Here is a 23,604-nt window from a genome sequence, read left to right as displayed (position 1 = left end):
ACTCGCTGGCTTGCTATTGACAGAAACGATTTTGATGTTTCAACTTGTGTGACACAAATAGGGCGTGCCTTAGATGTGTTCAGTCTTCAGTAACATTCATCTAAGGCTTAGATTTACTAGACAGATAATATTTTTCGCATTTAAGAGTAGACGTGCGCGCCGCCGCGGCGCGCCGCCGCCATAAGGAGTCAGCGCGCCGCCGCCGCCGCCGGTAGTTTAAAATTCGCGCCGAGACAAAACCCGCAAGAGAGTACAAGTTTAAAATCAATCTAATGTGAAGCGGGCAACGGAGCTGGCAGATATTGACAACCATCTTTCGTTTTACTCGAGGGAATAACGCCAGAGGCATGGAACAGAAGCGTGGTGGTGCTATTCTTCAAGAAAGGAGAAACACCTTACTGAAGAATTACAGACCCATCTCGCTTCTGAGCCATGTTTACAAGCTGTTTTCGAGAGTCATCACGAATCGTCTCGCACGTAGGTTCGATGACTTCCAGCCTCCCGAACAAGCCGGTTTCCGGAAAGGTTATAATACCATAGACCACATCCATACGCTGCGGCAGGTTATACAGAAGACTGAGGAGTATAACTTGCCACTATGCTTGGCGTTCGTGGACTATGAGAAGACCTTTTGATTCGATTGAGACGTGGGCAATGCTGCAGTCTCTCCAGCAGTGCCGTATCGACTATCGGTACTTCGAGGTACTAAAGTGCTTGTACAAAAACGCCACCATGTCGGTCCGAGTACAGGAGCAAAGCACGAGGGCGATTCCTCTACAGCGAGGCGTAAGACAGGGAGATTTTATATCTCCGAAACTCTTCACCGCGGCATTGGAAGACGCTTTCAAACTCCTGGAATGGAAAGAATAAGGCATAAACGTTAACGGCGAGTACATCACACACCTTCGGTTTGCCGACGATATCGTGGTCATGGCAGAATCGCTGGAGGACCTCGGCACCATGCTCGAAGACCTTAATCGAGTTTCCCAACAGGTAGGTCTTCGGATGAACATTAACAAAACGAAGCTTATGTCGAACGTCCATGTTGCGCCCTACCCGGTGTCGGTTGGGAGCTCGATTCTTGAGATTGTTGACAAGTATGTCTACCTCGGACAAACGATTCAGCTAGGTAGGTCCAACTTCGAGAAGGAGGTTAATCGTCGAATCCAACTCGGCTGAGCAGCTTTCGGGAAACTACGCAACATCTTTTCGTCCAAAATACCCCAGTGCCTGAAGACGAAAGTCTACAACTAATGTGTGTTACCTGTGATGACTTATGGCTCGGAAACGTGGCCCCTCACTATAGGCCTTATACAGAAGCTCAAAGTTGCACAGCATACTATGGAGAGGGCTATGCTCGGTGTCTCTTTACGAGATCGAATCAGAAATGAGGAGATCCGTAAACGAACTAAAGTCGCTGACATAGCCCGACGGATCAGCAAGCTGAAGTGGCAGTGGGCAGGGCACATAGTATGCAGAACTGACGGCCGATGGGGCAGCAAGGTTCTGGAATGGAGGCCACGTACCGGAAAACGCAGCGTGGGACGTCCACCCACAAGGTGGACCGACGACCTGATGAAGGTAGCAGGAAGGCGCTGGATGCAGGCCGCTACCAACCGTGCGATGTGGAAGTCATTGGGGGAGGCCAATGTTCAGCAGTGGACGTCCTGTGGCTGAAATGATGATGACGATGATCTTTGCCTAGGGCACGCTCTCCATAACTTAGTTATAATACGGTTGATAGAATAAAAAAAACACCCGAAGTTTTAAGTCTGGTGACGAAATGCAAGAAAATAGTAAAAACAGTCAGGTATCGTTTGCCAGAATTGGAGAAAGAGGCAGAAAATGAACAAAAGTTTTTAAGCTCTTTGGAGACTGTTTCTCAAGTGATAGAGGAAGATGAAGACGATTACATAGTATAGTAGGCACATAGTACGCAGAACTGACGGCCGATGGGGCAGAAAGGTTCTGGAATGGAGGCCGCGTACCGGAAAACGCAGCGTGGGACGTCCGCCTACAAGGTGGACCGACGACATCGTAAAGGTAGCAGGGAAGCGCTGGACGCAGGCCGCTACCAATCGATCAACATGGAAGGCATTGGGGGAGGCCTATGTTCAGCAGTGGACGTCCTGTTGCCGAAATGATGATGATGATGATGATGAAGACGATTATGGATGCATTATTAGACTGTAGGTTTATGAAGCTTGGAGAAATTGACCTCTATCTGTCTGCTAACGAATGAACTCCAGCTGGTTTCTTAGCAGCTTACTACGAACATAATCAACCATTATTACACCAGGAGGGTCACCAGGAAGAAGCGAGTACAAGTTCGTTCGTTCGTTCGTTTCAGCCGAAAGACGTCCACAGCTGGACAAAGGCCTCCCCGGTCCTGCGCCGCTCGCATCCAGGCACTTCCCGCGAGCTTCACCAGACCGTCGGTCCACCTAGTGGGAGGCCTGCCCACGTCACGTCTTCCGGCTCGTGGTCGCCACTCAAGAACTTTCCTGCCCCAGCGGCCATCAGCTCTTCGAGCTATGTGCCCCGCCCACTGCCACTTGATTTTAGCGATTCTGCGGGCTATGTCAGTCACTCTGGTTCTCCTACGGATCTCCTCATTTCTGATTCGATCACGCAGGGAAACTCCGAGCATAGTACGCTCCATCGTTCTTTGAGTGACCTTGAGCGTTCTTATGAGGCCCATAGTAAGCGACCACGTCTCAGATCCGTATACCATCACTGGCAACACACACTGGTTAGACTTTTGACTTGAGACACTACGGTATTTCGGACGTCAGAATATTGCGAAGCTTCCCGAACGCTGCCCAGACGAGCCAGAGAACAAGTAAAGTTTCAATACTTTCCCAACTCTTGCGCAAATACAGCATGCAACCCAGTTCTCATGGTTCCGGCTTCGATGATGCTGTTGACCAGGAAGCTTGGAAATACCTAGCTACTGCTGATCCTGCGGAACTTGAAGACGGGGACATCTTGTCCTACTGGCAAACCAGACAATCTGCCTACCCGCGTTTATCGTCATTCGTCGTCAGCACAAGAGCGAAAGAGTGTTTTCGGTTGCTGGATTGCTTTTAACAGCCAAAAGGTCCCGGCCCGAGTCCATTTAGGGTGAATAAAATAATTTTTGTGCACGACAACTATACAATTTGCTAAAAAAAATATTTCTGTGAAGAAAAGTGATTAGTCATCTTAATATGCAAAGTTGAAAAATCCCACGCCGCCGCCGTGGATTTTTTCGTGGTGCGCCGCCGCCCGATTTTTTTTAAGTCCGCCAAGTAATAAATATTTGTCTCTATCCCAAAATAAGACATTTCGACAGAAAACCGTTTAGACCGACCCTTTCTTGAGACCCCTACTACTAAATGACGCTAAGATTTATATTCTTAGATTCTGTCCTACAATTGGTCAAATATTGTGGTAGGTAGTTGTAGTTTCATCAAACGAAAGCTGCTTGAAATTGCATCGAGGTTTAAGCTTAGTTCTCGAAAAGGCCGCTCAAAACCCAATCTCAATGACAATTGATTCGTGGGGTTTTAGTATTTGGATCGATCACAAGGCAACATCTAGCTTAGCTTGAGTCTGAATAGATTTTTGATTCCCGCTTTGATTATCTTTTTATAATGTCTAAGGTCAATTATAGATGTCAAAGATGACGGCCAGGCGGATCCTACAAAACCACAAGTTGAAAACCGCCGAGTAGGTAATTGATGGGAAATATCGGGTTTAAAGAAAAGTAATGCTTTGAATGCTCCTAATGTGCACTTGTGCATATCTCTAGCTACATTTTTATGAGATCTTGTAGTAAGTTTTTGCTTAGAGAGAGACATTTTCATCAATTTCTCCCATGCGATCTTATCCATTGTTAGAGTCTAGTTAGTAAGGTGTAAAATATGTTTATTATTTTATAATGATGAATAAAAACTTTCGTTTATCGTGAAAATTAACAGTATTTTATAGCGACATGTATTAAATTTACTGCAATGCAGCAGTTTATTACAATGCCACTGGTTTTGAATTTCAGACAATCGCAGCATTAAATGTATTTTCGTACTAATAAGCGAGGTTTCAGTATATTTTGTGAGTGAACTGTAGTAAATAGGTTTCTTACTTTGTTTATTAATTTAAACTAGGTTCCTATTCTATATTCAATTGCTTTAGTTTAATTCTTTTAAATTCCCTATAACTGAAGGTCTAGACTTGATGTTGGTGCTATAATGGGTCTTCAGCATTCTTGGTCACAAACTTCCCGTCTATGTCTATCTGGTTTAGTTACTTATTAATTTGAAATTTTCATTCAAGCATATCCAAGCGTAGTTAGATTGAAGAGCATTTTCTTCTCAGAAATCAAGATTTATCGTGAGTTCGGTCTGAATATTATACATAGATATTGTTCCAACTGAACTCGAATCCAAAAAATATTGATCTGTTTTTTTCTCATCAGCACAATATTCGGCATAATTACCTTACTACGTGCTTAAAGTCGCTCCGTCACGGAAGCACGACCGTAAAAACTGGTCAAGCGTGAAACGGACTTGCATCTGCAGGGTTCCGTACAGTGCGGTTAGTTTGGTTTTCCTGCATTACTCCTCGCAGGTTGCAGGAAGCACCCGAAAACTTGCAGCGCAGGACCAGTCATGGAAATCCTTGGGGAGGCTTTTGCCCATCTGTGGAATGTCATCATGTTTTGGTTGAAATGACGATATATTCTTGTAATCGCCTCTGTGGTCTAGTGGTTAGACCACCTGCTTCAGACGCAGAGGTCCCGGGTTCGATTCCCAGTGGGGGCAGATTTTTCTGTTCGGTTTGGTTGGTGGTAGGGCTTGTTCTAAGTCCGCCTGGCTAGCTACCACCATCTTACCTAAGTCTGTCGCCATAACAACAATGTTAACAGCATTATTGTGTTCCGACAGTTAGAGGTAAGATAGCCAGTTCCTCCGTGGTTGAGGATTCCGGGTGAAGCTCGCTTCCACCTTCGGCCTGATCGTCACTTACCATCAGGTGAGATACAGGTCAAGAGCTTCCTCGTTGTGGATAAAAAAAAAATTTTTTATAGAAGTTGTTGTTGATATTATATCAGCCGTGGACAATCATATGACCTTAACTCCCAGTCAGCCTTTGGTGCAAGCAGAAATTAGAGCGGTGCAAGGCAGAGAAATAAACCACCTGAAAAATTTAAAATTTTCTAGTTTCGTCTACATAATGCGGTACTAAAATGCAGCTCATTGATAGACACAGCTTTTATGGGGTCCTATTGACACTTTCACGGAACCCTATAAAGCTAGATCGCTCGCTAGCTGCAGCGGCCTGCGCTCGCGCAGCCAGTGCTGCGATGGCTGTGTGGTGCGGCGCGCGTATCCTGCCTCTAGAGCGGAGGGTCTACTCCATCACGCTCGTGGTGTGTGCATTGTGATTGTGTTGTGATAGTGCTGTGATTGCAAAGGATGCGTTATTGATTAAAAAGTTCATAAAACAAAAAAAAATGCAAGTTTTCTGCTTGGCCCAAGGGTTGACTGGAAGAGAATGCTATGGCATTAAGTTCGCCTTTTGTAGTACGATATTTTGTGCTATAAATTTTTAAATAAATAAAAAAAGAAGTGTCGAAAGGCCTGCCCGCTCAGTTTTAGTCAGGAGGACCTAGATGTCCATGACTTTCAGCTTAAAATCTTTAGAATCTACTTACCAATCTATGTTTAAAACCATCAAAATTAGTTCACTGACTAATTAAAATAAACGTGAGAATCAGATTTTAAGTGAATTCCGATTTCATCCATGTAAATACTGACTTGGCGTTTTCGTGAGAAAATCGCGGCAACAATGCCTGAGCGTTTTGTTAGACGTTTTGTCGTCGCTTGTATCGTGGTTAACAAATAAGTAGGTACTTACCTACTCACTGTCAAATTGTTATTGTTGTGATGCCTACTTATTTTGCTCTACCTAATTTCTTTTTTATCCACAACGAGGAATTTATTCTCCTGTATCTCACCTGATGGTAAGTGATGATCAGGCGGAAGGTGGAAGCGAGCTTCACTCGCAATCCTCAACCACAGAGGAACTGGCTATCTTACCTATACCTGCCGGAACACAACAATGCTGTTCACAAACAATTGATGAAAACCAAAAAGATAAAACGACCGTATATCTGATTAAAGGGGGGGGGGGGTATCGTGTGTATTATCTTTTCGACAATATGCGACATTGATCTTATGTCAAATCAGAAAAGAAGCCTACTTGTAATCTTCTTTCTTCTGTAAAGCTAACTTAGCTTGAGGCACGAAATAATACTTTATCTCTAATTGAATACGACTAAACATTTATAAAATGGACTTCTCGTGTAAATTTCGGCCTGCTATAATTCAGTAAATCGGTAGTTACAATGGTTTTTGAGTTTATTCGTTACAAACATAAACGAGAAACCTTTCCACTTTATAATATTAAAATGATAATAAGTTCAGAGGACTGTTTTCGTCCCAAATAAGATTCGTATCAGGCGACCCTTTAATTGAACGCATAAATCGTTTAAAGTAAACAGGATTAAAGTTCCGAGCCCTCGTTTATTTGTAGGCGGGATTGGATTTTGACGAGATTTTCATTTACTTTGTTTATTGTTTTCCACTTGAAATTAATTTCGATTATGTCTTGCTTAGGCAAAGTTTTCAAACTTGTTTAACTCTGTTTACTTATGAGTAAAAATACAGGGTTACTTTGCACACGATTCTGAGTCGCTCCTAAAATTTTGACAACTGTTTTTTTCACCCTGTATAAACAGAAGAACATGTTACTACGATGGTAACAACCCACAGTAAAACGATATTCAAAGATAAGGTTCTTCAAACTATTACGTAGCCTGTGGTTTAGATTGAATAATTAATTGAATCGAATCTCTATGATAACAAAATAGAGCAATACTTATTTAGCTCAGATGCTAGCTGAACTACTATTGGGGAAAAGTACTACGAGTATTTAGGATAAAGATGTAGAAAAGTATGATTTATTTATATCTTCATTCAAACAAGATCTGAATTCTTCTGCAGCACAGATCGGATGTAAAAACATAAACTCTAAAAATATCGTGCCAAAGTCGGTATAGCGTTGGCCTATACTTTTTGCTGTCTGAAAAACTGAATTTACAGTTTTGCAGCACTGCGGGCATTTAGGCACAGCATCGAGTGTAGCGTAGTGTTGACCCGTCGATAATCTTTCGAATCGATTGATTCCGATGGCCTACCGTTCAGATTCCAGCTCGACTCGGCTCCGTTTACTCAAGATGCTATCGCGATTTATAGTCTTTGTTGTACTAACTGTTGTTTTATCTGATTTGTCATGATGTCTAATGGAGATGGAGTTGTTCGTTGCAGTTCGTCTAGAGAAATAGAACTAGAATATTAAAGCTAATTATGGTTTTTATAAATGAGTATGGGTATTTGATTAGTCATCATATTTTTCTCAATCAATCGTGCAAGTCAGCTGCAGCTAAAGTTAATTAATATTACAAATCCTAACAGGTACGGTTATTGATCAAAGATAAGCTGAATTAAAGATATTAATTGTTTACGCATCAAGTTTTTTATTATGACTTAGCTTCTTTCAGTCAGATCTTGATGTATTTATACGGATTGCTTCTTGCATGAATTCGCGCGTCATTTTTTTCCAATCCTGGTAACTGAAGACAAAGCTGGTATTTTAACGTGCCCTCCGAATATTGAGTCTATCCAAGTAATCCAGTAAACTTAGTATTATTTGTCCCTAAGAGTAGGAAATCCTAAATACAACTTGCCAAGATAATTAATGCAGTAATCCCGATTCTTTCTGTCGCGTTTAATCCGGAATGCGTGCATGCCTTCCTGGTCGACAAATTATATGGTATCCCACGACGCATGCTCATTATATGTCGAGCTTCCTTCTGGCTTTTTGTAGGAACGCCCTGACACGCATATTTGTACAATGTTATTAAAAACGGAATCAGGTCTGCTGATTATCGATATACAGGGTGAAATTCAAATCATTACCATCCTTTATTACTCTACTCATGATCATGATACACATACATACCCCAAATATGTGACAAAGCCAATGAGTTTTTTGCCTTCATTTTTACTATTAGTAGTCCTGTAGTTTTACAGATGTAAAAATGTTTTGCACATATCCTACCCAGTGTTTTGTTAAATGTGAATCATCATACCATAAACAGACCCGTATGAAATACGTTTATCATTTTTGTGCCTGAATTCTGCGTATGAATAACAAATGGAAAGGTTTGCTGAAATAAAAAGAAAACATTTTTCATCAGACGAATTTCATTTCAATTTGAAGCAGCTACGAAATTCTGGCAAAATGTTTAGCTCTCATCATAGTCAAAGGTCACTTTTGTTTTCATTCATTTATAAAATAGAGATGCCATAATTTAATAACGTATCGATTTAAAAACGAAATTTCTTTGTATTGATTGATATTGGCTGATACCAACAAACTTGTAGAAGACAATGAACTTCTGAATCGACGTTCAAATATGAAATTACTCACAAGAAAAGATTCAAATCACTAGTTCGTTCAATTATTGAAATCAAACCAATCACATGCAATCTAAATCGAATTTTTAGCGTCGCGTCGTCCTAAGTCAAATAAATAAATAAGTAAATAAACATAAATCCAGCACAGTAGATAGCTAATGAGGCTATTGAGCGAAGGTAGCTTGCAGACTTGGTGTTTTCTTTTTATAGAAAGGATCAATGGTATCCTTCCGTTTGGCCAAATTACTTTTCGCCAAATTTCACTTCGCAAACAACTTATCGCCAAAGTTTCATTTCCCAAATGAACTTTTAGCAACTGTACTTTTCGCAACTAATTCATTTGGTCAAATTATCATTTGGCCAAATTTTACTTGGCAAATGTTTATATAGCAAATGTTTTATTTTGCCAAATATTATATCCCAAATAATTTGTTTGGTCAAATTGACACTTCACATACTTACCCACCGTTACCCACAAATCAAACCATAAGGTAAAACAAAGAGATTGCAGAAAATAGTATGGTTGCAGAAAGTAGGTATTGCATAAAATAGTAGGTTAGGTTAGGTTAGAACAGTGACCCTTAACGCGCGAAGGCGAGCGAAGCGTGCCGCGGCAGCGGCCGCCGAGCGCTAGAATCACCTCTATTGTTAATGAATCATTTGGAAATATCGATAAAAAGAATGAAATATGAAAATTAATTTAAAACAAATTTTATATTAACTACCCACTAAACAAAATAATAACCACAAGTTAATTTGTATTCCATTCTACGCACCAATCAAATTATTTTGTAAATAGTGTATCGTGAAATATTTTTGCCAAATGAAACGTTTGCCAAAACATACTTTGCCAAACAATAATTTGCTAAACAATAATATGCCAAAAACGGCATTTGCGAATTAAAAGTTTGCTATAAGTTGTTTTGCCAAATGAGAATTTGCCAAATGAAAATTTGCGAAACGTTGTTTGCGATGTGATAATTTGGGAAACGTTTTTTGGCCAAACATTAGTAATCCAGGATCAATGCTAGTTTACTCAATACAAAGAGTTGCTTTAGCAAACGTTTGTGAGCCTTTGTTGATCGACCAGCCTAATCTGTCTTTAAAAAAAGATGAAATAAAATGATAACAAGGTTGTAATCGCAGCTGCTGCACTAAGCTGTGCTTGTGTCGTAGCAGGCAGCTAATTAAATTGTTATTTTAAATATTTCACATATCTATACCCCAAAATGCAAATGCATAGTAATTATGGACATCTCTATTAGAGAAATAAAAGCTTCACCTGTGCGGTTTGAATCTATTTGCCGCTTTTGATACACGCATGTTTTGTGGTGAGGATAATACAACGGTATGTATTTCGTTATTGTTATGTTTATCTACCTAGATACTGAATATTGTGAACAATATTGGCCTTAGTCTGTGGCGAATATTCAAATATGGTGAATTAATAAAATATTTTTAGTTGGTTACTGAAACAAACTGCGCTTATCTGGCACCTAAAATCAACAACTTATTCGTATTTATTTATCTGAAAAATGAATAATCAGTAGGCCTTCTAGACTAGAAATAAGAAAATAGAATTCTCTTGGAAACATTTCAATTTGAAATTAGATTTTGTTAAGATAAAAGTAAAGATTTCGGCTCCGTCTTTGTATAAAGCTTCAATTGAATTCAAATCAAGTCTGATAATCTTCTTAAATGGCGCCAGCTTTGATGAAATCAACCCGTCATTTTCATTGTATTGAATTTATAGTACCTAAGACTACATTTAGTTATGTTATATATTTTATCATTTGTATGTAGCTTTTACAGATTTTCACAATATTTTACGTCCAAACTAAAACGAATGCTTTGTACAATGTGTATTGTGTAATATAGTGTCGCATTGTTTATATCTTTCCTAATAAAAAGGGTCTAAATACCTACTTCTCTTTCCCATTTAATTTTCCGCAACCCCTGTGTAGCTAGGATAATAGCATGACTGCTAAAAAAATGAAACATGTGACTTTATTATGAGAATTCACTCTTATCAAATGAAAGATGACAAGCAAATATTTTTTTCCGAATCGGTAACCCTATGGCGTTTCTCATTTTTTTCTCAACTCGACTAGCCTTCAAAGGTCATCGTGCGACGCGTGAAATCGCAGGGCACGATTGTCGCCGGTTGTGAAGATTGGACTCTTTCGAGATGTGGTGGACTTCAATGGTCATCTAGTTGACGCCATGACTGATTTGGTACCGATCTGAATTCTGTAATTTTGTGACTAAATAAAAATAGTTGCTTTTTCTGCGTAAACGTTGAGTTGTGTAGAGCACAGAAACAATGAACTAACTACGAAGTTGAAATCAACGAGATTTTAGTATAATTTAATACTCATAATGTGTAAATAAACGACCATCATGCCTTAGAGACGACACGTCCTCAAACTAACGATATTGCCATGATTTTCGTATTAATCAGAGACATACCTCTCTACATTTTCAAGAGACATTTCATCACATATTTTTAAAAATTGTGTTTGTCAATTAAAAGAAAAGACTTCCTGCCCAAATTGGTTTCCTAGTACATAGTAGCCAATCACGCACTACAGTTAATCAACACATGTTTTTGATCGCGTGTATCACTAATTATCTTGTAATAATGACAGCCAATTACGAAACATTCCTGTTTACAAACAAAATGCTTAATTAAGACACAGGTAATGAATGAAGTAAGTCTTTATTAGTGAATGAATATCTAAAATTAGATACAAGCAAGATGGTTGAGGCAGCGTGGGACGTCCACCCATAAGGTGGACCGACGACCTGATAAAGGTAGCAGGAAGGCGCTGGATGCAGGCCGCTACCAACCGTGCGATGTGGAAGTTAATGAGGGAGGCCTATTCAGCAGTGGATGTCCTGAAAATGATGATGATGATGATTACATAATGTTACAAAGCAACATTTTTCTCTACAATTTCTTTAAATGTTATTTAATCTTTTATAACCCACTAGATTCGCAATTTTAACCACCCAATGTAGGTTAATCACTTCACGATATTTGAAAAATGCAACATAATAGTTTAAAATATTATATCCTTATCCAATGTAGGTGTACGTAATTTAACGTGATGGGTGACAAGACAAGTAGGCCTCTTGTTTTCTATATTATTGTTAAAGTGCAGTATTGAATCTAATACTGTAGCACAGTAACGTTCATATACCGGATCAAATTCTTCCGTGATTCATTGTAGTAGCAGTAAAACATGTGTTGATCCATTTACCTACTCACCATCATAAAATACTGGCAATTATTGATTGCAATACTTTAGTTAGTTGCGGTAATAATGTGGGGTATCCTGTTGCATTATTTATAAACTTCTACAATTTGATGTTTATGTTGTATGAAATGGTTACAAGTTAATAAGTTATTAATACTTTTAAAAGTTTTTTAAAGGACCATGCCACATATTTTGGCTAAGGAGTTTGTGAAGTTAAGGCAAATGGGTCATTCCATAAAAATCTGTATATTTTCGACGTCATTTTGTCCGTAACTTTTTTAAGATGCTTTTGAATACTTTATTAGTGTAAATTATTGTTTATTAATTAATTATGTTATGTCTAAAAGGGCCAGTCACTTTATGCTTTATTTTAGGAGAAATTATAATTTTCAATTTTTTCATACTACATTACTCCTATATGACTTCTAATAAAGTATAAAACTTTTAACCTTAACATTTATAGATAAGTTAATACACATAATGTAGTTGTTTTGTTATTATCACTATATAAAAAACATCATTCCCTAACTAGTAATTTAGTCCCAAGTGCCATTTAAAGCTAGGGCCTGACGCTCTAGGGACTGACGATTTGGAGTAAAACTTAACACAAATGCAGATTAACTTTATATTATAAGATGCTTAATACCATGTGCCGAAAATAGCCAAAAAACTACACGTAAATACTATTAAATTATATACAATTTCCTATTATAATCAATAAAGCTACTCAACTAGGGACTGACGAAGTGACTGGATTAACACATGTTTCGGTAACAACTGTCACGTTTGCACTAATTCAAAAAACGGCTACCGCAAAGCCAGTATGGTCTGAGGATAACTTCGTATCGTACTTTAAACTCAACTAAATGTCATTCACTCTAAATACATACTAAAGCGCAAAATATAAAATCAGTGCGTGGCGAGGGAATGACGCTAAAAACTGTAGACTCTTTTTCAACTAAAGAAAATCAAATTATTGTTTATTGAAACCGCAAAATATTAATAGAATTTGGTGTAATATACATTTAAATAGATTATTCGTTAATTAAAACAAAGGATAAAGTTGATGTTTTTATAAATGTGGGTCCCAAAACACAATCTTTTGGAGTACGGACATGCCTAGGGAATGACGTTTTGGGTCATTCAAAAGGAATTTAAGATGTTTTAAAAATAGTTTCAAAAAATATAAATGGGTGATGAATAAAGCACATTGCGAGCTGTTATTTAACAATTTTGGAATAAAATATTAACAAATATTTCATGTGAAATGTGGCGCGGACTAAGAGTTGACATATTTTTGTGGAATGACCCAAATAGAGTTAGAAGCTTGTCTCTTCATGAGGTCTGATATATTTTCCACGGTGCGAACCAATAAGGTCTCGTTTTGACAGTATTATATTATACATCAAAATGTTTTGGTGGGATAATCAATACAGTGTAGGAGTATATTGCTATTTTTTCGTGATAGCGTAAATTTCAGTTTCTTACAGAAGTCTCAGAAAGACTTGGGCACGTATCCCCTTTTCCTAAACTGAAAAAAATCCTAAGATGTTGTATAATTGTTCAGTCAGGTCAGACAGGCAAAGTTTAGGTACTACATTTATGGCATTTTTGAGTTACTACATATTATGGCACAAAGAATTTGATAACTATCCATTTCAATTAATTAATAAATAATAATAATAATAATAAATCTTTGGACAATTTCACACAGCGCCAGCTAGCCCCAAAGTAAGCAACTTAATGCTTGTGTTATGGGTGCTAGCTTGACGGATACACTACTTATATATATACTTTTTTTTAAATACATACATATTATACATAGTAACACCCTTATATTATACATAGTAAATCTTTGGACAATTTCACACAGCGCCAGCTAGCCCCAAAGTAAGCAACTCAATGCTTGTGTTATGGGTGCTAGCTTAACGGATTTACTACTTATATACTTTTTTTAAATTAAATACATACATATTATACATATTTACACCCAGACCCGTCACAGAAATTAAAATTCATCATTTCAATTTCTGCCCGGTCAATACTTTTATGGTTATTATGGTTAACTGTTGTAGATTGTAGAGTATGCAATTTTTGTGTGCAATAAAGATTTTAAATAAATAAATAAATGAGTATATGGGTACAATACTGACATTTGTCCTCGTTGCCGGCAGATAGACCCCAACACAGCGTTCCTACGGGCAGCGCGCGCCGGTCAGCTGGACACCGTCGTCGACCTGCTCGACTCCGGCGCCGTCAAGGACATCAACACATGCAACTCGGTGAGTCACACGATACAGTACGATACGATACAATGTGAGCTCGACACCGTCGTCGATCTGCTCGACTCCGGCGCCGTCAAGGACATCAACACATGCAACTCAGTGAGTCACACGATACAGTACGATACAACACGATACAGTACAGTACAACACGCTACGATATGATACAATACTACGTTACGTTACGATAGTACTGACCCAGCCACGAGGCCTTCTCTGGCAAATTAGGTCTCACAATTTTAGGGAATGACGCTCTGGGAAATAGGAAGGCAGACTAGCCGCAACAAAGTAGATAACATCCTGAGCTTAGTTTAAGAATATAGATAATCTCCTGAACAGTAAAATTCTGATTCAAGACCCGAAGCATGGAGTAAATAAATTATATTGTATGTATAATTTATTTACTCCTATGTATCAACTCGTGTAGTCTCATAATTTGGCTAAGTAAATGGTTTAAGAGTTAAAACCATTAATTAATTGCGAATATAAAACTATTAAGTAAATAATTAAAAACAACAAATTTGTCATATACAATTTGTGACCGAATCAATCCATTTTAACGAGGATTATGTCGAACTACGTGTCCCGACAAATTAATTAACGTTGATACGATATTAATGAGCGTGACACTGCAATTACAAGTCCAGCTGACTTAATTGGAATTTCAGAGACATGGAATGATAAATAAAAATTATAAGAGGACTGAATTGATACCAAATTTTTTCCTTTCACTTTTAGGCTTTTGCGAATTCTCAGCAAATAACCTTATACTTCTATCACGACGAAAACTTCATGCATTAGCCGCCGAGGCATCTAGCATTGACCATCTTAACCTGCCTTCCGAAACATGAAATCAACTGAATAACATAAAGCGTAAAAACTCCTATGTGCATCCAACTTGGAAATAGGACATAGAATTAAGCCGAGAAAGACTTTTAAGTTCTGGCTGGAACACGCGTCTCCGCCATAGGAGTAAGGGAAAGAAAATGTTTATTATTATTTCAACTTATTATTATACAGACAACTCATCAAGCTTTAGCATTAAATTAAATGTATAGTCTGATCATGGCGACTGTTTCTTATAACGGAATTGTTGTGATAGAGGTCGAAGTAATAAAATTCTCACGCTACTTACCTATTATTTCAATAAATCAATAGTTTTCTATAGTTCACAGTCAGTCACAGCGAGTCCGTTCTAAAACAAAAGAAGTAGGTTGGTCAAGTCTCCAATGAGTCGCCCCTCTTACCTTATTTTGAACCACGAGGGAGAAACGTTGCGGTATTGCGCATCGAATGTGTAAAGTTATAGTAGATATCTATTTGTATTTATTTATATAAAAGAAACATCTACCTATAGCAGTGTTCCATATGAGTGACAAGTTACTTTAGCGAAATCTGCGCAGAAAAGAATTGCTATGAGATTAGTATAGCCAGGACGTACACTGCAAAGAATCCTACTAATAAGTATTATAAATGCGAAAGTTTGGTTGTCTGGATGTTTGTTACCGCGTGCAAAAGCTATAATGAAATAAAACTAATCCAACTTCATCAACGGTACTCGAGAAAAGTACGTTAAAATTAACCCTCTACAAACGAACCAGCGGTTTGAGACAAATATATTACAAGTGCTGAAATGTAATAAATATCTATCTTACACACGTAAATTCAAAGTAACGAAATGGCAATTGTGTTCAGGAAACAAAATGTATTAAAAAGACATCAACGAGTTCTGCCTATGAATTATGGATGGTATGGAGTTAAAGTGGACAAATTAACTTATTGTTTCTTTAACGATAGTGAAACGATTAACATCGATAAAGTGAAATCCGAAAATCTATTAAGTACTTATTATTCTAGATAGGATTTGCAACTGAATAATTCCAAAGTTACAATAATTAATTGATATGAAATTGCACGCGGCAGTTAGAATCATGAAAACTGATTCCCCATACAAGTTTTACCCCTCACCCCCTTATCGCCCATTAAGGGATGAGTTAAGGGATTAAAATTATCAAATCTTCTTCCCAGGGTGTGTTAAAAAGTTGCAGGCGGCGTTTCTCTCGCAATTTTAATAAAATCAGTATGGATATTTGATTAGATAACACTTATAAAAGTTATTTCCATCGCCGGAGGGAGATCACCGTCATGGTCGGTCCATGCTCGCGCATCATCAGATAATGCCCCACAATGAGCGCATCCTGACAGGTGTCGCGGGCTGTCAGGAAACTGACGCCATTTTTGCTGCGCTCGCGCTCGTTACTACATTGTTTACTTTTTGTGCTTTTTGTGTCACGGTGAAACGTCCAAACGTAATGGACAGCACTTTAGATTAGGTAAATAATTTTGTTGAAAAATCGTACTTATTATTACAACATAAGAGTTTCCAATGATGTGATGTCGTCTTCACAAAGCAATTTGTTTTCATTTTTGGATATTCATTGACATAATAGGCTTATTAAAATTCGACACAATAAACAGACATTTAAAAATTAAGAACCATTAGATATCCTATGAATATTAATGTAGGAATTTAATTATTTAGGGAACTTATTTTTTTTAATAAAGTCAAAAAGAAAGTAGTTACTGTGAGACGATAAGTAAAGAAACCTATGAAAGTAAGATTCTGTCGCAACACTAGTTCTCCATCGCAATTTATTTTCTTCGTTAATTAATCGAAGATTTCCTCAGAAAAATGAATGCCTATTTGTTGTTATTATTAATTGCGCCTATTAAGGGCCTGGCCTTATCTGCGGTCCATTTAGTTCAGACTGAAACACATTAATATTTCTTAGTACTCATTCAGCTGGTCTGCGGGGGTCCGAGGAAAGTGCGACCTAATTGCGGACTCCCAGCGTAATTAGCTAGAAAACCAGAAAGAAAACGCTGTGCTGCGGAAAGAAAACCTGTTAATATTTGAAGCAAAAAAGAACTTGGTTTTTAAGAAACTTATTTATCAACATAAATTAAATAAAAATACCATAGTCTTTAGTATAGTTGGTAGTAGGTACAGAACCGATATCTAGACATGGCAAAGTCCGATTCTCACGAGACTCATGAGAAGAAATTCCGGTGGCGGTAAATGACATGACACCCAACTTAGAATTCACTGGTTTGTTGTAGTCGTGAAAAAAAAAGGTCAAGATAAGCAGAGGTTCGCATTTAAGACTTGTCACTTATGTAGTAACTGATTTTCCTCAGGTTTTCCCGTGTTTTTCCGATATTTTACTACGTATTCTGCTATTTGGAGCGGAGATATTACAAATCAGAGATCATTAAAATCAGTCTAGCCGTTCTTCAAGAACGTTCTTCACGATCGTTTGTAACTAATAACTTTGTTTCATATTAAAGTATTATTGTAGTAGTATGGATGGCTAAATAAATAGACCGTGGCTATCGGCACGCGCCACTATACCTATTACCCCACAATGGTCAGCCATAACTGCGCAGTGGCGCCCCCAATGGACATTTTTTATCGCCACTGACACTCATAAACAGTTCCAAAGCTTTTAGATTGACTGTGGGAATTTTCATTACCTAGAAAACAGTTTTTAGTAGGGATGTACGAGTATGTAGTACCTACATAGTATGTAGGTTTAAAGAACATTTATTTCTCATTAAAAACATTACAGTCACTTACATGAAAAATTAACAATTTTATGTAGGTAGGTAGGTAATTTACAAGTTGTCCAATAGCCAATGCAAATTAACCATAAACACATTGAGTGCATTGAGCGAGTGTTTGGTGTGTATTATTATTACATTTGAAAGCGAGCTCAAGTAATTTCTGGAAGTGAAGAAGACCTAAAGACAAAACTTAAAGCTCTGAAAGATGCTTTGGTTCAATTTCTGAAACATTGCAACCCACACGAAAACAAGAATAAGTCGGAGTTTTGTTGTTCGTTCATTGCGAATATGCATTCAATTTACATCTAAAATAAGATATAATTATTTATTATTTATACATTTTGTAAATGTAATAAGCATATGCGAGTGTAATAATTGATACGATAACAAATAATACCGACTTCTAAATGATGATGTTTATTACAATTTGATTGAACGCAGTTTCAATTTCAATTATTTCCGCGGTGTTTAGTCACGGCGTTTTTTGCATTCTTCCATTGAAATATTGAACGCAGTAGGTATTCTATTAATATCAATAATAGACATATTAATTTCGCTATGCAATATCAGTATCGCGTATTGCAAGTGTGGTCGGCCTTGTACGTTCCGGATGGCAGAAGATATCAAGTTACAGGTGCGATATTAACACTGGCGCTACCTAGTATTAAGTACTAGGTACTGTCATGAAATATGATTAATTATGTAATGCATTTATTTAATTAATATCGTGTAAGAGCTCTTACAAAAATGACAATTACTCATGTTACAAGTAGTTAACAATATAAATTAACTAACTAGTGAACTACGAGTATTTTGTGTTCTTTATTATGCTTACTCTTTAACTAATAAGACAGATTTAGTGTTTCATACATAAATAAAATTTGTTTCAATTAATATTCACAACAAAAAAGTAGCAGATCCAATCTATCTTTATAATTATATCCCTTGAACTTGATTGAGGCGTTATCAGACAGACTGACAGAGTTACTTTTTCATTTAGTAACCATAGGTTAAACAAAACCAAAACAATAAACTTACCTAGGTAAATCGTAGCGCCAAATAGATTCCGCTCTGATGACAAAAACAGAATTCACGATATAAAAAATGCATCAATCCATTTGGCTTGGCATGTATTGAATGAAAATGCTTCATATACCGAGCTAGGTCAGGTAATTGATTGTAGAACTATTGGGCATACTTCGCATGTACACGCTGAGATTGGTATTTTAATTAAAAACCAGTCAAGTGCGAGTTCTACTTGAATATGCCTGGATCCGTACGTACCTTTTTAATATAAAAACTGCCAAATGTTAGCTGCCATTCAATTTTTGAGTTTTTAATGGTACACCACAGTTTAAGCTCGATTTTCTTGAGATAGACTGCATTTTTTTTATTTATGCGGTTGTGTAACAAAGGGACAGACAACATAGGTATGGGTCCCTAAAACCCTTTAAATACGGAACCTTAACAGCGACTCCCGTGCAATTTCTAGGCACATTATAGGCACATTGTTCCCGAGATTATTTCCTGATGAACTTTAGGTATGGGCTAATGGATTGAATGGTAGTGAATAAAGCTTTATTGTCCTTGTGCTTCCACATCAAGTAGTTAATATCCGAGGGGTAACCTAAGTTGTGTACCTTGTACGACTATCATCTCAGCAAAATGAGTTTGAAAAAGATTAATCGGGATCGGGAATAGCCCAATAACGAGCGGGATTATGCAACCATCTTACAACTACATAATTGCTACTTAGAAACACGTCCTTATAAGATACGTGATTTGGTGAGATGATGAGGTGTGCCAATTTCAAATTTTACTAGTACCTACTACGAGTAGTACCCCTTACTTACGTAGTTATTAGGCCAGTTACCCTTCCAAGTAAACTTAAATGCTCCTAACAGTGACCATTGTGATATTGTCGCCCAAAAATGTTCTTAATTTAGATAAAGAATGGTGACTAGGAGTTTCCTACTCTGTCGTTGCTTCAATGCTATTTCTCACAGCTACTGTACACCTATGACCAGTACTACAGCAATAAATATAGCTGTATTAACGACTGAGTTCCATGAAAAGCCGGGACAAAGCGCGGCCCGTTATAATAACGGCAATCATGGGCTGCTTTACTTCTGTTATAAAACTGCCACCTATATTTTCTACACTTTCACTATATGTTTACAATTGGAACATTTAGGGCGAGTCTAATAGTGGTTTAGTTAGAACTAAGAATAAATATGCGTCTATAAGTAGATTACCTAGTCTCCAGATTACTAGCTTAATATGAGTCTAGGTTATTAGGAAGTATGATAGCTGGAATAAAAAAACTGTCATAAACATCTAAATATATAAAAGGAGAAACTGACTGACTGACTGACAGATCAACGCACAGCCTAAACGGCTAAACGTAGGCACTTGAAATTTGGAAGGGACGTAGCTTAGGTACCGTAGAGGTGCACTAAGAAAGGAATTTCCGAAATTCCCACGGGAACGGGAATTAGCGGGAAAAACTGGATTTACGCGTACGAAGTCGCGGGCGGCCGCTAGTTTTGTATAAAAGAAATTGTCATAAAATCTCTTTTCGTTTTACAGAACGGACTCAACGCATTGCACCTCGCCGCTAAAGACGGCCACATATCGGTCGTAGAGGAGCTGTTGAAAAGAGGCGCCACCGTCGACGCCGCAACAAAAAAAGGTAAAACTTAACATTCTGTACCTAATTATATACTTATCAGTTTGGTTAGGACATTGTCGGCATAAAATGAAGCAGATTTTCCAAATAATAAGTACTTTAGTAGTAGTTATGTATGCATCTATGCTGCAGATGGTACGATACTGAACCAATACAACTGTGCGTGTTATAGTCGTATACCTGACTCACTTGTGAACTCAGCAGAAGAATAAGAAAAACAATGAGGGCTGAGGATATATGTCATCTTTTCTGAGTCATAGGCTCAATAATGACTTGAACAGTCCTTGAGTCCCATAGTTAAGCTTCAATGACGCGTGGACTCGTCGGACTAGTATTAACATTCCTATGATTTTCTTCAAGTATTTCCGACCATATTGTCCATGACGTTGATAAGTAATCAAATCTCTTGCAGGCAACACAGCACTCCACATAGCATGTCTCGCGGGGCAAGAATCAGTGGCGAAGGCGCTACTGGGGGCGGGAGCGAAGGCCGACGCGCAATCAGCCGCCGGGTTCACGCCGCTGTACATGGCAGCGCAGGAAAACCACGCGGGCTGTGTCAAAATGCTGCTGGCAGCGGGGGCTAGCCAGACCCTCGCCACAGAGGTGAGAGTCTTATGTTTACTCTGATATATTTAAAGATCTTGCTCTTGCGAGAAACAATTCGGTCTGATCGTCACTTACCATCAGGTGAGATACAGGTCAAGAGTTTCATCGCTGTGGATAAAAAAAAACATCTGGATGTAGGCAGCGTCTGGTTGCGGGCAGTACAGGACAGATTGGTGGATGGATGGAAATCCTTGGAGGAGGCCTTCTTCCGTCAGAATTTGATGACTTTAGGCTGAAAAGAAGAAAGTTATTGTTCTCAACCATTCGTAGTAGGTCTACCTCGCAAACGTTAAACTAAATACGAGTAAAGAGTATCTTGTGAGTAGATGTGAATTCTTCTCATTAACTCATGAGATTTTTCCTTTAACCACATATTTGTAGAAAGGGGGAGATAGACTAGAACTGATTTATGATTTCCAATAAACCGTGTATAAGAATATGTGTACTCTTTTCCCGTAAACAAAAGGAACTAAGAAGATATTACCTACATATTAACTTGACTTAATTTTTCTTGTTTCGCCTTCAGGATGGATTCACACCGCTAGCAGTGGCCATGCAGCAAGGCCACGACCGAGTGGTGGCTGAGTTATTGGAGTCAGACACCCGCGGCAAGGTGCGGCTGCCGGCGCTCCACATCGCTGCCAAGAAAAACGACGTCAAGGCCGCCACGCTGCTGCTAGAAGTAAGTGTAGATCACAAGGCCTGTTCGACTTGATACTGAATGACGCTCATAGTTCGTAGAACTGATATCCGTTGGGGCAGAAGAGTTCTCACCACACGAGAACTGTATATGTCATGTACCAGAAGTCGTAATGTAGGCAGGACTTCTACTCAGTTGATCGACGATCTTGTGAAGGTCACGGGAAGCGTCTGGATGCGGGCAGCGCAGGATCAGTTATTGTGGAAGTCCTTGGAAGAGGCTTTATTCGGTAGTGGACGCTCTTTGGTTCGAACGTTACCAAAGGCCGTCCACTGCTTTTGCATAGAAAAGTGTCACTTTATTATGGGNGGGTATACAAAATTGCGTGGCATATTAAACAAGGTAGTGACGTGCTAATATCAAGACTTACAGATTACATACTCAAATACTAGTAGAAATGACTCGCATACATAAGTTGGAATAACTAAAATAATTCATCTTACTATCTTACTTTTTACTAGTCTTACTAATATTATAAATACGAAAGTTTGTGTGGATGTCTGGATGTTTGTTACACTTTCACGCAAAAACTACTGAACAGATTTTGATGAAACTTTACAGTACAGTACAGCAGTACTAGGCAGTCTGTGTTCAACTATCACTCGGGTCGGACGTTCCTATCTCTCTAAATGAAATCTAATGGTACTAATTTCTTTTAATGGCAACAATAACTGAAAACTTCATTGACATGTCACCTTGCATTTCAGTCTATTGTTGTCAAAGTGTAAACCAACTTTATTTTAAATGTGCGCAATTGATTTTGTGAATTAAATTGCTAAAATCTTTTTATAGTCGTGAAAGAAAAGTGGTTCACAATGTGTTAAAGTATTTGTCGAAGAGAAATACTAAGGGTTCGGACAATATTTTCATTGAATAATGTTTCCGACAAAGGTTGTCAAATTGACTGACATGTTTATCGTATAGTACAGTCTACTATGAAAATTAGCTGTGGTTTTTTTCAACTACCTATTTTAAAATTTTTTGTCACTTTCTAAGTGTTGAATTTTACGGAATTGGGAAAGAAGTACCGAGTTTGAAGCGTTCATGAGCAGACATTGCAGTTGAATATTCAAGTTCTAAATTTGATTATTGATGAATAATAAAATAAATCCTACTAGCTCGATTGATGGTTTCATTTAATTAATTTAAACCAGGTTACCTATAATAATATTTTTCGTTAATTTATGAAAATATCAAATTAGCCCGTAATCCTGAATCCTGATACATAAAGTTAGTCTATTAATTTAACACAGGTACGACTGTACTCAGTGTTGCACTATCAAATGCAATTGACGCGCCTCTATGCCAGGGTTTTTATGTTCCTGGTCAGGCTATATTATTAATATTGTTACTTATGTTTTAATTTAATTAGTTATGCATCTTGTTATTATTTAATTTTAAATTTTTATAATTGATCAATATATTGAATGCTTAATTTATGATTTTTATTATTGTTTTTTAGGGTTCCGTACCTCAAAAGGAAAAAACGGAACCCTTATAGGATCACTTTGTTGTCCGTCTGTCCGTCCGTCTGTCAAGACCCTTTTTCTCAGGAANCCTATAACCTGCCCAGGAGTATGAAGAATAATTGTACCAAGTTTCGTTAAAATCCGTCGAGTAGTTTTTGTTTCTATAAGGAACATACAGACAGACAGACAGACAGACAGACAAAAATTTTACTGATTGCATTTTTGGCATCAGTATCGATCACTAATCACCCCCTGATAGTTATTTTGAAAATATATTTCATGTACAGAATTGACCTCTCTACAGATTTATTATAAGTATAGATGTGCCCAAAATTCAAGTTTCTGTGACTGACTACCGTACAGTCAGTCACAGAAACTTGAAACAAACTTTTGTCACCATGGCCATGACAGTAATTAGTAGTTGACATACTGTGACAAAAGTCACCCGT

The 23,604-nt window shown here is 37.9% G+C and overlaps 1 protein-coding gene across 1 annotated transcript in view; it reads left to right on the top strand.

Annotated features, from left to right (window-relative positions):
- LOC114352322 (ankyrin-3) overlaps nucleotides 1-23,604 on the top strand; it is a 122,604-nt gene that overhangs the window by 48,422 nt on the left and 50,578 nt on the right. The window contains exons 2-5 of the mRNA XM_028303908.1: nucleotides 13,957-14,064; nucleotides 20,278-20,380; nucleotides 20,790-20,983; nucleotides 21,513-21,668. Of these exons, the coding sequence (XP_028159709.1) occupies nucleotides 13,957-14,064; nucleotides 20,278-20,380; nucleotides 20,790-20,983; nucleotides 21,513-21,668 (561 nt within the window). The remainder of the gene's footprint in view (nucleotides 1-13,956; nucleotides 14,065-20,277; nucleotides 20,381-20,789; nucleotides 20,984-21,512; nucleotides 21,669-23,604) is intronic.

This window comes from Ostrinia furnacalis, unplaced genomic scaffold (assembly GCF_004193835.3).
Source record: "Ostrinia furnacalis isolate ACB-3 unplaced genomic scaffold, ASM419383v2 OfSCF1318, whole genome shotgun sequence".
Classification (NCBI taxonomy): domain Eukaryota; kingdom Metazoa; phylum Arthropoda; class Insecta; order Lepidoptera; family Crambidae; genus Ostrinia; species Ostrinia furnacalis.
Note: the sequence above shows the minus strand (reverse complement) of the source record. Positions and strands in the feature narration are given on the sequence as shown.